At 35.4% G+C, this 14,904-nt stretch overlaps 3 protein-coding genes across 3 annotated transcripts; 1 reads left to right on the top strand and 2 right to left on the bottom strand.

Annotated features, from left to right (window-relative positions):
• Window positions 1-76: 76 nt before the first annotated feature.
• Window positions 77-4,813, bottom strand: cpsf4 (cleavage and polyadenylation specific factor 4). Its single transcript, XM_067382396.1, has 8 exons — window positions 4,414-4,813; window positions 4,198-4,248; window positions 3,957-4,109; window positions 3,577-3,672; window positions 2,481-2,574; window positions 2,300-2,372; window positions 989-1,159; window positions 77-888 (listed from the first exon to the last, which is right to left on the bottom strand). Exons 1-8 carry the CDS (start codon window positions 4,514-4,516, stop codon window positions 820-822), a joined length of 810 nt encoding a protein of 269 aa, XP_067238497.1. The 5' UTR covers window positions 4,517-4,813; the 3' UTR covers window positions 77-819.
• A 2,792-nt stretch (window positions 4,814-7,605) lies between these two features.
• On the bottom strand, window positions 7,606-8,836 carry bud31 (BUD31 homolog). The gene is made up of 4 exons (XM_067375800.1): window positions 8,561-8,836; window positions 8,211-8,333; window positions 7,957-8,123; window positions 7,606-7,804 (listed from the first exon to the last, which is right to left on the bottom strand). Exons 1-4 carry the CDS (start codon window positions 8,652-8,654, stop codon window positions 7,754-7,756), a joined length of 435 nt encoding a protein of 144 aa, XP_067231901.1. The 5' UTR covers window positions 8,655-8,836; the 3' UTR covers window positions 7,606-7,753.
• Window positions 8,837-8,984: 148 nt separating this feature from the next.
• pdap1b (pdgfa associated protein 1b) lies at window positions 8,985-14,283 on the top strand. Its single transcript, XM_067375786.1, has 6 exons — window positions 8,985-9,302; window positions 9,499-9,590; window positions 10,068-10,163; window positions 11,231-11,349; window positions 11,531-11,682; window positions 13,746-14,283. Exons 1-6 carry the CDS (start codon window positions 9,290-9,292, stop codon window positions 13,808-13,810), a joined length of 537 nt encoding a protein of 178 aa, XP_067231887.1. The 5' UTR covers window positions 8,985-9,289; the 3' UTR covers window positions 13,811-14,283.
• The last annotated feature ends 621 nt before the right edge of the window (window positions 14,284-14,904 follow it).

Here is a 14,904-nt window from a genome sequence, read left to right as displayed (position 1 = left end):
AAAAGTGTAAGCTGTATGTACAAGAGCTTGATTATTATTCATATTTCTTGTGATTAATTAAACATGTATTAAATTGATTGGGGTTTGAGACTTTTGTGTTTTGTCACAACTCAAGCGTTAGGATGGTTTCACTGATTTTAAATACAAATTCAGTATGGCGTCAGTAACATTGCAACCAAGATTGTAAGGAGGAAAATGTTCACTGCATTTACAAAGCACAAGAATGGAGAAATGGAGGGACAAAATGATCTTTATCCAGACACAAAAGCTAAAACAGCATGAATAGTTTGTTATATCCTAATTGTCATATTGTAAAATACAGATAAAACAAGTCAAAGATAATGCTTTCATAAATTCAGTTAATCTTTATTATAAGTACAACAATAGTCTTATTTTACTGATACAAACAGGCATCTCAATAGACTGCAAAATGATGCCCATCTCTTCAATTTCATATCATCTTGGTTGCTAATTGACACAATGTTCATCATAAAGACTGTTTCATATGTAATTTCAGCACTGTTTTAAAGTTTAAGCAATCAAGATGCTTGTTGCTCCAATACAAAAGACTCACATTTCAAAGTATGTGATCATGTAAGGTTTCATGTGAAAGAAAAACAAAAATCCATATAAAAGTGGTTTTACTTCTACCTTTTCAATGTGTACTGACTGTGATGCTCTTGGCACATGGACAGTGAGGTAGAGCCACATTTCCATCACTCATCTATTACCCTACAGTGAAAGGGTAATGTACCAGGAATCAAACACTTCAATTTGCAAGATATAACCACATATATTGGAGATCCTTTATTCAGAAAACTACTGTCCACTCAAAAATGCCAGGTGTCCTTTTGTGCATTTGTTTGCGTAATGGCCCTTCTCACCGCACTGAAACAAGCAAACAGACATTCAATGTAATCGTTCATTTAGTGGGCATCAAAATATGGGTGGAAAAAAAATGATGCATAAAATCAAACGGCGTCCCCACCTTGTAACACGTAACTTGGTCCAGTGGACGAGGACCGCGAGGTCCACCCATGCTGTTAGAATGCATTATCCCAACAGCATTTGGAATTCTCTGGTGGTTGTTGTTGATATTGGGGTTGGTTAACTGGATGAGTGACTGTGAAGATCTGTTTATGGGCTGCATGTTTTGCTGCTGGAGAATAAAATTAAGATGAAACATTAGTATCAAAGTAAGCATTAAAGAGGCCATATGATGTCATTTAAAAAAATCATTATTTTATGTACTGGGTGTACTAGATTAGTAGGGAGCCCCTAAAGGGACACAGTGATTATGGGGGGTTTATTAGATGGGTTTATGTGCTTTTGCTTTGTGTTTGCTCACAAAACTTTTGAGTTCTTTGAGAGTGAATGCAAAGTTTCTCATGGGGTGCAAAAGCACTGGAAGATATTTTTCTCTCCCATCATCTCATATTTTTTTTTACATTATCATGTCCTTTTAGGGGCTCTGTAGAATAGATTAACATGCTTTTAGGTTCAAAGAACATTATTTTTCACATACTGTACATTATTGCAGCACCTCTATTCCCAGTCTGTCTGAAAAGTGTCGATTGGCCTCCAACAACACTACAATTCACTGAAGCCTCGCCTTGTTTCTTTCCTTATACTTTTGGCTGGGCATTATGCTAACATTTCAGATTGTGACAACGATGCTTGGAGTAGTAATATCTGCACTTTGACTTTGCATATTAAGCAGGTCTGGATCAGTGTTCTTTTTTAGATAAAATAAGGGGCGACACCTTTTTTAACTAAAAACAGAAAACTGGCATTTTGGCCAATCATTTACATGACAATGACATTTTGGGGCATGGAAATGGGTTTCAAAGTTTAAGTTTTTAAAAACTATACCGTTAACATCTCTGTAAACTACAAAAACATGAATTTGCTAAGACGGTGACGTCATGTGCATGCATATTACAGGTGCGTAGTGTTTCTTTACAAAGTGACATTTCCAACTACTGGCCTGGAAGCATAACACAGCGTTTTTAGTCATTTTTGCGGATCCGTGTAAACGGGGAGCATTTTGACAATTATCGTCTGTACGTGAAAAATGCAAAGGAAAAACATTTCCATTTTTACTACATTGTTGATGTTTAACCATAACCTAATTCCCTTTTGTGAGAGACTATATGCTTTGAAACTTTGAAGATCGTATACGTGCACAAAAAGATACATTACACACTAAAGGAAAAAGAAAACATTTAAAAGCATCAGTTGTGACCCCTTTCAATTATTTAAAAAAAAAAAAAAAAAAAAAAAGTAATTTTTTAAAAACCTTTTGCTGAGACTGTGCTTGTTGTGGTAGTGGTGGCTGTTCAGTCGCACCCATTGGGAGTTCAAATCTTGGGCTAGGAATTACAAAATAAAAATTCATTTGGTTAGATTTAATGCAGAAATGTTTCTTTAAATCACATGTATGAATATGCATATGCATTATTGCAATAAAAGATACTCACTGCATAAATTTGCATGACTTGCCCTCCGGGCAGAAGCCAACAAGGTAATTTACACAAATGACTCTTCTTGTGTGTCTGTGCCTGCAATCCGGACCTTAAGAGAAGATGGGGGGGAAATGGACATTTTATATTTTCCATTACAATCAATTTTGAAATATCTGTAATGTAACTTTCATTTAAATCATGAGATCCAAGATTGATTTAAAGGGATAGTTCACCCAAAAATGAAAATTACCCCATGATTTACTCACCCTTAAGCCATCCTAGGTGTATATGACTATTTTCTTTCAGACAAACACAATCAGAGATATATTTAAAAAATATCCTTAGTCCTCCAAGGTTTATAATGGTTGTGAATGGCGGCTCAAATTCTGAAGACAGAAAAAATGTATCCATCCATAAAAAAAAAAAAAGAAGTAGTAATCCATACGACTCAGGAGGGTTAATGAAGACCTTCTGAAGCAAAGCGATGTGTTTTTGTAAGAAAAATATCCATATTTAAAACTATAAATTCAAATAACTAGCTTCCGGCAGACGACCATACGCATACTGTGCACGTCAATTTGGGCGGAAGAGCAACCTTTGACATGACGCAAAGGAGAACAAAACAAAACACCGGTCACGAATTAGAAGTTTAAAATGAGAGTAATCAGAGGATTACTCAATTGGCGCAAGCTGACTTGCGCAGTCTGCATACGGTCGTCTACCAGAAGCTAGTTATAAAAATATGGACATTTTTCTTACAAGAACGCATCCCTTCGCTTCAAAAGCCCTTTATTAACCATCATATGGATTCATTTTTTTTTTATGGATGGATGTATTTTTTCTGTCTTCAGAATTTGGGCTGCCATTCACAACCATTATAAAACTTGGAGGACTAAGGATATTTTTGATTATTTCTCAGATTGTGTTCATCTGAAAGAAGATAGTCATATACACCTAGGATGGCTTGAGGGTGAGTAAATCATGGGGTAATTTTCATTTTTGGGTGAACTATCCCTTTAACAGAATTTGATGTAATATAATGTTTATACAACTTTTTTTAATGTAAAAAAAATAAATAAAAGTAAAAATGCAAATATCTGAAAAGACTTACCATGCTTACAAAAACCTCTATCATACCATGGGCAATCTTTAATCTTAGATTCTGGATCAATGTGCAAGAATGGACACTCTTTGTTACTGCACTCCCCTGCACAAACAAATTATTGACACTATTATTCACACACACACACACAGATAGATAGATAGCTAGATAGATAGATGATGGATAGATAGATAGATAGATAGATAGATAGATAGATAGATAGATAGATAGATAGATAGATAGATAGATAGATAGATAGATAGATAGATAGATAGATAGATAGATGGATGGATGGATGGATGGATGGATGGATGGATGGATGGATGGATGGATGAATAGATAGATAGATAGATAGATAGATAGATAGAGAGAGAGAGAGAGATACTAACCGAATTTAGAGTAGAAATAACATTCAGGCATCTTTGTCATATCATACTCGTGTAAAAATTCACATTGGTCTCCTTTCTTGCATAAACCTCTAAGCCAGTGCTTGCACACCACAGTCTTTTCTCCACTGATGTGTCTGAATGGGCACATTCCACCTGTCAAAAGAGAAAGCTGTGAAGTCTGATCAAAGCAATGAATCTGATTCACATGTTAAAACCTTAAACAAGCTTTAGCTACACATGCCTTTTATACAGGCAGCTCTCATGAAGAACTCGCACACAGCCGCGCCAGACTCTGCAGAAGAGAATATTTGAACCATTATTAAAAGTCTTCTGTCCTAAAAAAAAAAATATTTATCAAGCAGCTCGTCTTATATGTTAAAAAAAATAATAATGAATAATCAGAAGCAAAACACTGAAGATGTAAAACAGATATTCTTCAGTGCTCCTATCAACTTACTATCCATTCCTGGAAATGGCAATGGTTGAGCGCCCAATTGTTGTTCTACAGCAATTTCTAGATCAAACTTGAGGTGATCGACATTTGCGATTAATTCCTGCATTTTGGTATTATGTTCTTAATGTTTTTAACCAGCAACTGAAACTCTCCTCGTTATAACACTAAAAGAGAAAACTAAAAGAAGTCTTGATAGCTAACAACTTATCAGTTTGCCTTTGATCAGGTTTAATAGAAGACGTAAAAAGAGAGAATAGCGAAGAAGTACGCAGATGTATCAATTGAGTAAACGGCTTTTAATGCAGCGCATGAGTGGATCGCTAAAAGAGATAAACATTGTAAATAAACAGTTGATTTTAGAACCGTCTGCTCCAACAGCGCTGCTCAAGAGTGACCCCTGACCCGCGAACTCCAGGCCCTATAGTCGATCACAACAGCATCGAGCTCTCGGGGAACGCGCGAATGCATGTTTAAAAAAAAAACATATTTCTTAAAACGAGTATTTTTGCCTCATTAATATATGATTATTAATATAAAAAACGTGCTAATGATCTACTGGTGATTTGTTGTTAGATGGGCGACATAATCCGCAAATAATACTCAAAATGCTGGTCTTGATCAGTGTGTTGGTTGTTGATTAAAATGTCTGCTTTAGTCACTAGCGCCTCTAGCGCCATGCAGTGCCAAACAATTGTATTATAAAAGAGTGCTGACAGTGGTCTGGATGGGCAAATTGTACTGGGATTTTAAATTTAATGAGAAGTGTATTAAAAAAATACGGTTATTAAAATGTCGCATAGTTGTAAATTATCAAACAGAAGCTATTTTTCTGTTTTCAGTGAAATCGGCTCAATGTACAGGATATCATGAACTTTTTACAACTAATTTTAAAAGTTTGTCAAATGACAAAGCCTTTTATGGGTCTCTACTCTTATTTTAACCCCAGGGTACATCGTTATATTGTTTAGAGAACAAAAAAAACACACAAAAAAAAAAAGGAAGAAAGAAAGAAAGAAAGAAAAAACACTGGGTAATGAAATAGCATATCTGTAATGAAAAACATTAATATTATGGATATTTTTTTTGTTAGTAGGCAGTTAATATTGCATATCTGGAGAAAAATAAAATAATGAAAAGGAAAAAGAAGAAAATACCTTTTTTCAGGATTATTTGATGAATAGAAAGTTCAAAAGAACAGTGTTTATGTGAAATATAATCTTTTGTAACATTATAAATGTCTTTACTGCCACTTTTGATTGATTTAATGCATCCTTGCTGAATAAAAGTATTCATTTCTTTAATTTCTTTTCAAAAAAATAAACATAAAAATTCTTACTGACCCCAAACTTTTGAACGGTAGTGTATAATGCTACAGAAGCTTTGTATTTCAGATAAATGCTGTTCTTTTGAACTTTCTATTCATCAAGGAATCCTGAAAAAAAAGTACACAACTGTTTTTTTTTTTCAAATATAAAGACATTTGTTAATTTTATTTGGAACAAGAGACACACTTCTGTATCAATGAAAGTGGGTGTTACAACTCCCTAATCTTTTATTTTAAGGCAGCCCAACTGAAATCAGCATGTTTCTGGTTTTCTGGCTCATCTCATATACCAAAATTCATCTAACCCCTTAGCTAAAAGCACTATTTCAATATGGTATGAGTCACAGGTTAAGCTAGGAGTGACACCTGTATTATCTCAGTTCTCTCATATTTGCAGTAATGCATGTTTGTTCTAGGCAAATCAGACTCAGGCTTTAAGTTGTGGTGGCAGAAAGGCATACAGAAGATCGCAGACCTTTACGCAGAGAAAACGCTGATGTCTTTTGAAACCTTAAGAGAAAGATCAATAATTTTATACGATCTAAGACTCAGTAAGCTGTCCTCAAGCAGTTTAGAAGAAAAGGCAGTTAAAAATCCCAGTGCTCCGTAAGACCTTCGTTCATCTTAAAAACACAAATTAAGATATTTTTGTTGAAATCCGATGGCTCAGTGAGGCCTGCATTGACAGCAATGACATTGTAAATCTCAAGATCCATAAAAGTACTAAAGACATTGTTAAAACAGTTCATGTGACTACAGTGGTTCAACCTTAATGTTATGAAGCGACAGGAATACTTTTGTGCACCAAAAAACCAAAATAACTTTTATTTTTTAACAATATAGTGATGGGCCGATTTCAAAACACTGCTTCATGAAGCTTTGGAGCTTTACAAATCGAATCAGTGATTCGGATCTCCTATCAAATGGCTAAACTGCTGAAATCATGGCTGCATCCGAAAACTGGAAAATGCTGCCTTCTGAGGACACAATCCTGTGCTTTCCATTCTGTGACAGTTGAGCTAGAAAAATAAAGATGGCGTCTGAAAGTTGCGTTTGCGTATAAATGTATGATTTTGACCAACATATTTCAATTTTGATATAATTTCTATCGATAAATTACTACTGTAATAATTAAATATTTGTTTAGTTCTCACCAAAGCTCGTGCTATATTGCTGTAGATCATTAAACTGTTACGCTGCCTCAGAAGTCTGTCCGAAATCAATTTCGTGAGGTACCTTCATGCACAAACGCTGCCGTACAAGTCATTCTCTTATAAGACAGCGAGGCAGCAAGACAGCTACCTAGGTTTTCGGACGCAGCCCATGTGACTTTGGCGCTTTGAACCAATGATTCGATTCATAAAGCTCCGTAGCTTCATGAAGCAGTGTTTTGAAATCAGCCATCACAAGATATTGTTGAAAAGTCATTATTTTGTTTTTTTGGCACACAAAAAGTATTCTCGTCGCTTCATAATATTAATACTGAACCACTGTACTCACATGAACTGATTTAAATATGTTTTTAGTACCTTTATGGATCTTGAGAGAGGAAGTGTCATTGCTGTCAACAGAGGCCTCACTGAGCCATCGGATTACATTAACAATATCTTAATTTGTGTTCTGAAGATGAACAAAGGTCTTAGAGGTGTGAAACGACATGAGGGCGAGTAATACATGACATTATTTTCATTTTTGAGTGAACTAACCCTTTCATATTTTTTTTAATGGGTTCTTTTATGGCTTTCCTGTTGGGGGTAGGGAAGGTGTTCCTTGGCTATTTTTTTTTTCATGAATATATCTTTCAGTGTAAATAATCAAGAGGTCCACAAAGAAAGAAAAAAGTAAAGTATGAGACTGGACACTAATCCAGAATGATTAAGATACAGCAGTTTAATATAAAAAAAATTCAAAACATACATAAACAATAATATGATTTCAACAGATCCAAAATCGTAATGACAAACCATTAAGTATTTTAAAAAGACAAATCAAAGCTCAGTAAGCGGTTTCTCCTTTGCCTCATCCAGAACATCCTCTGCATCCACAGTGAGTGCACTCAATGATACGACCCTAAGAGAACAAACAACAAATTATTGACAATGGAAGAAATGCAAAAAAAATATTGGCATACAGTTACTAACAGGACCAGTGCTTGGTGAAAAAAAGAAAAAAAAAAAACAGGAATCTGACAGACGTGTAGGGCTTGAATAACTTTAACTCACCACTTCAAGCTTGCCCTTGGGAACTCTGCATATGCAATTTGTTCCAAAGTTAGTGTCGCGCGTCTGAATGCACCGCAGACAGCACAGATTCTCATAGCCCTGTTTCTTCCATTTGGCAATCAAATTTTTGTCTGCATAGCCCTCTTTGATGCAATATTCATAAAGCTCTGTGAATGAAAACAGCAAGTTAACAACTTCCACAAGCAGATCTCGAAATAAAACAAACACTACCGACCCGAATCCCACCACTATACCTCGACTGATGGCCTTTCTCTTGTAGAAAAGGTCGAAAATGTAACGGCTGCGTTGGTGATGAAGTCGGAAGATTGGCCATAGAGACTCAACTTTACGTTTGCCCTCATGTGGCTCGGTTTCAGCTGTGGATTTAAAGCATCGGTTAACAACACTGTGGTACTGCTATAAACGTGATTATATCTAACGTTAGCCAAATTATAAATAATAAAAAACTGACAAGGGACCAATTATCCCTTTAAAACGATCCACACATCTAAATATTAATGTTTCATTACTCCAGTTAACGTTACAGATAAACAATGGTCTTGTTAGCATTCTGGCTACAGACAGTAGCTTCTGCTGAACGAACCTTCGCGCATCTTCTGGTCCAGCTCGTCGAGAGTCGGCTCTATGAGCTCCCAGCCATCCGGCGGTGGTTTCCTACTCCTTTTCACCTTAGGCATTATACTATTTAGGCAATGTCCGATCGTCTCAGTGATTTATAAACAACAGCGAGCTGATGCATTAGATGCTCTTCTGTCTGTCGCCGGGCAGATGACGTCACGTCAGAGGTCCTTATAGGATGACTTGTTACGTCAACGAGCTGTCTTTGTTTTTACACATAAAATACGAACTATAATTATTATCAGGGTTATTTTATTTGACATTCCATTGCTAAAATGTACTGCAGTGCAATCCTGACTAGTGCACATATCAATATTGGTTTTATTATGGTGAGGCGGTGATGTTATTCTTTCTTCTAGCAGATTGCATCAGGCTAGGTGTCTGATTGTGTGCCTGAGTGTAAATATAGAATATGGACCCGCTGGCTATATGCTAATCGATGACTGTACTTACTTAATCGTGGATTTTTATATTTGTTTTATTTATCGTATCGCCCCCGAGCCAATTAAAACCACGTACAATTAATTACTGTCATTTTGTACCTAACGTACAGTAAGTTATTGGTTACACGAGAGTCTTGGTGAAGTGAGGCAACCTGATATCATAACTGTACCAAGCTTTTTTTGTTGGGACTGAGAGAGTGTTTTTATTTTATTTTTTATATTTTTATTTCAAGTTAAGTCTAGTCTTCATCATGCCTAAAGGAGGTAAGAGATCATTTAGTTTTTTAGTGAGATCGTCACGAGCTGCTGCTGTTTGTTTACAGTCTGTTTTTATGATTGACATCATATACACTCGGTATTTTGTACTTTTTAAACAAAGTATTCGGTTTTATCTGGATATTTTTTTTTCACTGAGAACAATACTACTGGAAAGTGACATACTTTTTTGTGCTTATTTTAGGGAAAAAAGGTGGCCATAAAGGTCGCATGAGAACCTACACAAGTCCTGAAGAAATAGATGCTCAAATGAAAGAAGAAAAAGAAAGAAAAAAGGCAAGTATTGCAACTAAATACAGAAAAACGAACGAATATGGGTAAGAACGAGGTCTTAATAGTAGGAAACACAGCAGCTCCCTCTGCTGAAACAGTTTTGAGTAGTTTCTCTAAGCATGGCATGTTAATAAACAGCTGTCTAAAGTTGGCATGAAATGGAAATGAACCCCATCTATTTACTAAGTGTGTCTTATTGATCTTACTGTGAAGGATTCATCCATGTAATGTTGTTTTGACCTCACAACAATGTCATAAATCTTTCAGTTCAGTGACATACTCCAATCATTTAGTTTAAACTCCACTCCTTCTTTCTTGCAATTGAAAATAACTGCAATAAAACAAAATACAAAAGGTGATTGATTAATTCTCAAGAGTTCCACTCACTACAGCCACTTTCATATTCAGTGGCCATCTGCAAGTCAAATTACCTAAAAATTTCATTGTTGCATGTGGTGATGGTTTATTTTCACGTTGTAGAATGAAGAAGAAGAAGGTGCAGCAGTGAACGACAACCAGAGCGAGGACAAACTGACAGCATCGGGCTCAGAAGACAGTGACGATGATGGGTCTCAGGTCAGTTTGATCTCAGAATATTGATGATCCCATGTTCCTGCTGAGCTATCCATATCTTTAGAGATCCTTCTGCAAGTTCATTAATCAGAGACTACTGTGGCACAACGTACACATTCAGCCAAAAGGACCACTCACACCAAGCACAATAACTTTAACGATGACTATATTAGCGTCCACACTGAATTCTAAGTGTGTGCTGCAGCTGTGTCGTCTGCTGCTTGTTAAAGTCTGTGGATTCTGATTGGCTGTCAATGTTTTTGATCATTCATCAGCTGAAAAAAAATCATTCTAAAAACATTGTTGCTCTGTGTCGTTATTGCTATAATTGTGGTGTGGACTGCCCTGTTCTCATAGAGCTAGAATGATTTTTAAAACATTATAATTATCGTTATGGTTATCGTGCCTAGTTTGAATGGACCTTTATTTAGTCTAATTAATGTGGAATCTCATTGGGTGGAGCAGAGCATTGCTCTATGATCAATCACTGTGTTTAAAATGTAGGAATTGTATATGTGAGTCACAGTCATCTGATGGATGAAGGTTGGTTGTCGATACTGCAGCTGTAGAATCAAATAACTCGTCTAGTTTCAGGAAGAACTTTTGTATGCATGCACTAAATGTCAGTATGAAGACAAAACTGACCTCTTGTTACCATCCTTTTTATTTTTAGTATAATTTATATACTATTGTAGTATTTATAAATATTTTGATTTAGCTTCTATTTTTATATTTTAATTTTAGGTTAAGTTTTATTTTTAAGCATTTGTCATTTTTATTAGCTTTTATATTTCTATTTAGGTTTAATTGATTTTTATTTCAGTTTTAGTTTTACTAATTTATTACTTCAACAAAAAACCTATTTTATTTCAGTTAGTTACAAAGGCAACATTTCTAATTTTCATGTAGGTTTTTAAGTTTGTCTTTTTTTTTATCTAATATTCTTATTTTACTTTTCTCTCTGCATTATTTTCATATTAAAGTATTTATATTTCCATGAACTAAAACAATTTTTATTAATAGTTTTAGTTTCAGTTAACCATAACAACACTGTCTCCATCTTGTCACAGAAAAGGAAGGGTGTTGAGGGATTGATAGAGATTGAAAATCCTAATCGAGTTGCCCAAAAAACAAAGAAAGTCACAGAGATAGAGCTTGAGGGTCCCAAACAGCTTTCCAGAAGAGAAAGGTAAGAGACAACGTCTTTATCTCAAACTAATACATTATTCACCATCATTTTATTTGTATCATTTTTTGTCATTGCTGCTCACATACTGAATGTTTGATATACTTTATTATGTATTTATACATAGACTTCTAGATACGTACGTCTTTCTGCTATTTCAGTTTATATTTTTTCCTTATTTCAGAGAAGAGATTGAAAAGCAAAAGGCCAAGGAGAGGTATATGAAAATGCATTTAGCAGGAAAGACAGATCAAGCTAAAGCTGACCTCGCTCGACTCGCCATTATTAGAAAACAACGGGAAGAGGCGGCACGGAAAAAAGAAGAGGAACGTAAAGGTAAATCTTCAAAACAACTTGTCCAAGGCCACATTTACACTGCAGGTCTTGATGCCCACTTCTGATTCATTGACTATATCTGAATTTTTTTATTACCTGGGCCCAGTTGCTCAAAAAGTTTAATCTGGATCAGAATTATTTATATTTGAAAAATCCCATGTTTTACTATCCAGGATAAGGTAATCCATCCTACTTTTGTGTCGGCTTTTCAAAGTAATATAGGATTGGATAGTGCTGATCACACTTTCCAAGATTACCAAATTTGGATTACCAGTGCTCCAGATGGGGTTACATTTCACAGTATAGGCTGCTAGTAAAAAACACCAGCTGACAAGAGCCAGAGTGTAGGGTCATATACATATATACATATACCCCTCCAGTTTCAAATTCCAAATTCAAACAATCAGACCCTTACAGAGGCACTAAAAGGACACGGTGATGTAAAAAAATATGAAATGGGATAAAAATTATATATTTTAATATATAATATATTTAGTTATCTCGCTTCCCCCAAGAAAGTTTGCATACATTTGCAAAGAACTCAAAAGTTTTGAGAGTGAATGCAAAGTTTCTTGGAGGAATGCAAAACACAACATAGAGTTTCCGTAGCCCCTCATGTGACCCACAACAAAAACAAGCAAGGGATGCAGTTGTTAGAAATAGGGGCTGCACGATATATCGCATGTGATTGTCACGCACATTTCGTCAGTAAAGCCGGTTCCCTGATTGCCGCTAAATCACCATCACCTGCTTTCAAATGGAGCGGCGTTTAATAGACAGAGCCGTAGATCACTGACAAGCCACGCAATATCCCGTTCATTATCGAAGTTGATTCATCTGTGATATGAACGCGATATTGTGTGGCTTGTCAGTGAACTACAGCTCTGTCTATTAAATGCCGCTCCATTTGAAAGCAGGTGATATCGTGCAGCCCTAGTTAGAAACTACTTTCAAGTTTCAACTGGTTTATCTCTGATGATTGGGGAAATGTAGTTTATATACAGTGATTAAAAAAAACACTTAAAGTTTAAATATATTATTTCTGTTTGATATTGACAGCTGTTTGGGGGATTATTTTTATGGCGGCAAAATTTATTTTATTTTTTTTACTTCACTGTACTAAAAGGCTTATTATGTAGCTTAATTATGTAGTCTTTATTATTTTAATTGTTAAACTAGAGCAAAATAAAAATATAAATGTGTGTTTATATTACATGATACCAGTTTTAAATTTTTATTAAATTTTTGTTCCTGAAATCCACTCTTCTGCTGGGATCAGGATAATCCTAATTTTTTTTTTTGTTTTTTTTGGGGGGGGGGGGGGGGGGCAAATCTATTCCTGTTTTACTAAAAGGTTTTGAAAAACATAAACTGACGATTTGATCCAGATCAAAACCAAGATTGGATTTTGTTATCTAATTTCAGAATCTATTTTTTCTTTTGAACAACCCATTTTCAAGATTTAATCCAATCCGATAGCCGAAATCTGTTCAGAGTACTTTCGAACAACTGGGCCCAGCTTATGCATTCTTTTAAAAGTCACCCATATCCAAAATCTGCATTTACACTATGCACTTGACGAAACAACCCAAGGTAGACCTACTGTCCCAGAAAAGGCCAAAAAGGAAGTAAAAACTTTAACTTTAAAGGTCAGCTAGGCAGAGGAAAAAAAGAGGAGAGCCCTTGTTGCTCCCTTGCCTTTGAAAACAGTCATGTGATCATGGTTGGCGTCCACCTGAGTTGACGTCATTCGCCACTGTTGTTTTTTCAATAGCGCATGACTCGCATTGACAGGGGAATATCCGATCTGTCTGCTTATAGCAGATGAAAATGCACGTAACCAATGCATATCAGATTTATTTCCACACATGAATGTGGCCTGAAACAGATCTGAGAATATCGGAATCCATGTGCTTGTTTTCCTGCTTACGCATTTGTGGGTCATATCCGATCTGTGCCACAAAAATTGGAATTGGGTCACTTGAACCATGTTACGTAAATGCGGCCAAAATGTCCCATGGGCAATGAGAAATTAATTAATGTTTTCTTCTTTGTCATTGTAGCAAAAGATGCAGCGGCGGCGGCAGCAGCAGCGGCTAAAGGACTACACACGTTGTCACTTAAATAATCCAAATATTGGATTCTTAGAGGTTTTAATGCATTTGTGGACAGTATACAATTATATTGACAATGTTATTTTTGAAGACAATGCAGAAGATAATGCGGTATGCTATGTAAGATGATATAAAACTATGTTCCATTGAAAAGGAATATTTCAGAGTATATTAACCCAGAAACAGGCATTTAATTGTCTTTGTGAAAGTGCTGATGCTTTCACTAAAGTGGCTAAACAAATCTTAATGCTTGCTTTAACTCTGTGATATTAGAAATATAGACATATTTATTAATATATTAACATATTGCCACATGTAACTGAGTGGATTTGGCTGACTCAGTTTAAAGGATCACTGTAAGAATAAAAACATCTGTCCTCAGTTGTGAAGGACCTGGTGTAGAACGATGTAGAATGATGTTCTGATGGTATTCTCTTCAAATAATGTAAAGAATAACATACCAATAAAATGCCAGAACTTTTTATTACATTGGTGAATTGTTTTGTAGATCTTAAAGGATTAGTTCATTTTCAAATTAAATGTTCCTGATAATTTACTCACCCCCATGTCATCTAAGATGTTCATGTCTTTCTTTCTTCAGTCGAAAAGAAATTAAGGTTTTTGATGAAAACTTTCCAGGATTATTCTCCTTATAGTGGACTTCAATGGACTCCAGACGGTTGAAGGTTAAAATTACAGTTTCAGTGCAGCTTCAAAGCCTTTTACGTGATCCCAGATGAGGGATCTTTTTCTAAAAAAAAAAAAAAAAAAAATTATATATGTTTTAACCAGAAATGCTCATCTTGAACTAGCTCTCTTCTTCTTCTTCAGTGTAGACACATTGCTAAGTGTCTTACTGTCCTCCACAGGTCAAAGTTTGAACTAAACTGTCATATACAATATGCTAGTGCAAGTATATAACAGTTTAGTTCAAAGTTTGACCTGTGGAGGACAGTAATACACTTAGCAATGTGTCTACACTGAAGAAGAAGAGAGCTAGTTCAAGATGAGCATTCATTGTTCAAATGTAAAAAAAATATTTTTTTTAGAAAATGAGTGATGGTTTCTCTAGATAAGACCCTTATTCCTCGTCTGGTATCATTTAAAG

The sequence above is a fragment of the Chanodichthys erythropterus genome, chromosome 3, assembly GCF_024489055.1.
Source record: "Chanodichthys erythropterus isolate Z2021 chromosome 3, ASM2448905v1, whole genome shotgun sequence".
Lineage (NCBI taxonomy): Eukaryota > Metazoa > Chordata > Actinopteri > Cypriniformes > Xenocyprididae > Chanodichthys > Chanodichthys erythropterus.
This window is presented reverse-complemented; position numbering and strand designations above follow the sequence as displayed.

Excerpts from the sequence above, each read along its gene's own strand:
- cpsf4 (XM_067382396.1), bottom strand. The coding sequence starts at position 4,516 with ATGCAGGAATTAATCGCAAATGTCGATCACCTCAAGTTTGATCTAGAA. Across the intron at positions 4,249-4,413 it reads GCCATTTCCAGGAATGGATA|AGTCTGGCGCGGCTGTGTGC; the intron begins GTAAGTTGATAG and ends TCTCTTCTGCAG. Across the intron at positions 2,575-3,576 it reads TAGAGGTTTTTGTAAGCATG|GTCCGGATTGCAGGCACAGA; the intron begins GTAAGTCTTTTC and ends TCTTCTCTTAAG.
- bud31 (XM_067375800.1), bottom strand. The coding sequence starts at position 8,654 with ATGCCTAAGGTGAAAAGGAGTAGGAAACCACCGCCGGATGGCTGGGAG. Across the intron at positions 8,124-8,210 it reads GAGAAAGGCCATCAGTCGAG|AGCTTTATGAATATTGCATC; the intron begins GTATAGTGGTGG and ends TTTCATTCACAG. Across the intron at positions 7,805-7,956 it reads CCAAGGGCAAGCTTGAAGTG|GGTCGTATCATTGAGTGCAC; the intron begins GTGAGTTAAAGT and ends TTGTTCTCTTAG.
- pdap1b (XM_067375786.1), top strand. Across the intron at positions 10,164-11,230 it reads GTGACGATGATGGGTCTCAG|AAAAGGAAGGGTGTTGAGGG; the intron begins GTCAGTTTGATC and ends ATCTTGTCACAG. Across the intron at positions 11,683-13,745 it reads AAAAGAAGAGGAACGTAAAG|CAAAAGATGCAGCGGCGGCG; the intron begins GTAAATCTTCAA and ends TTGTCATTGTAG.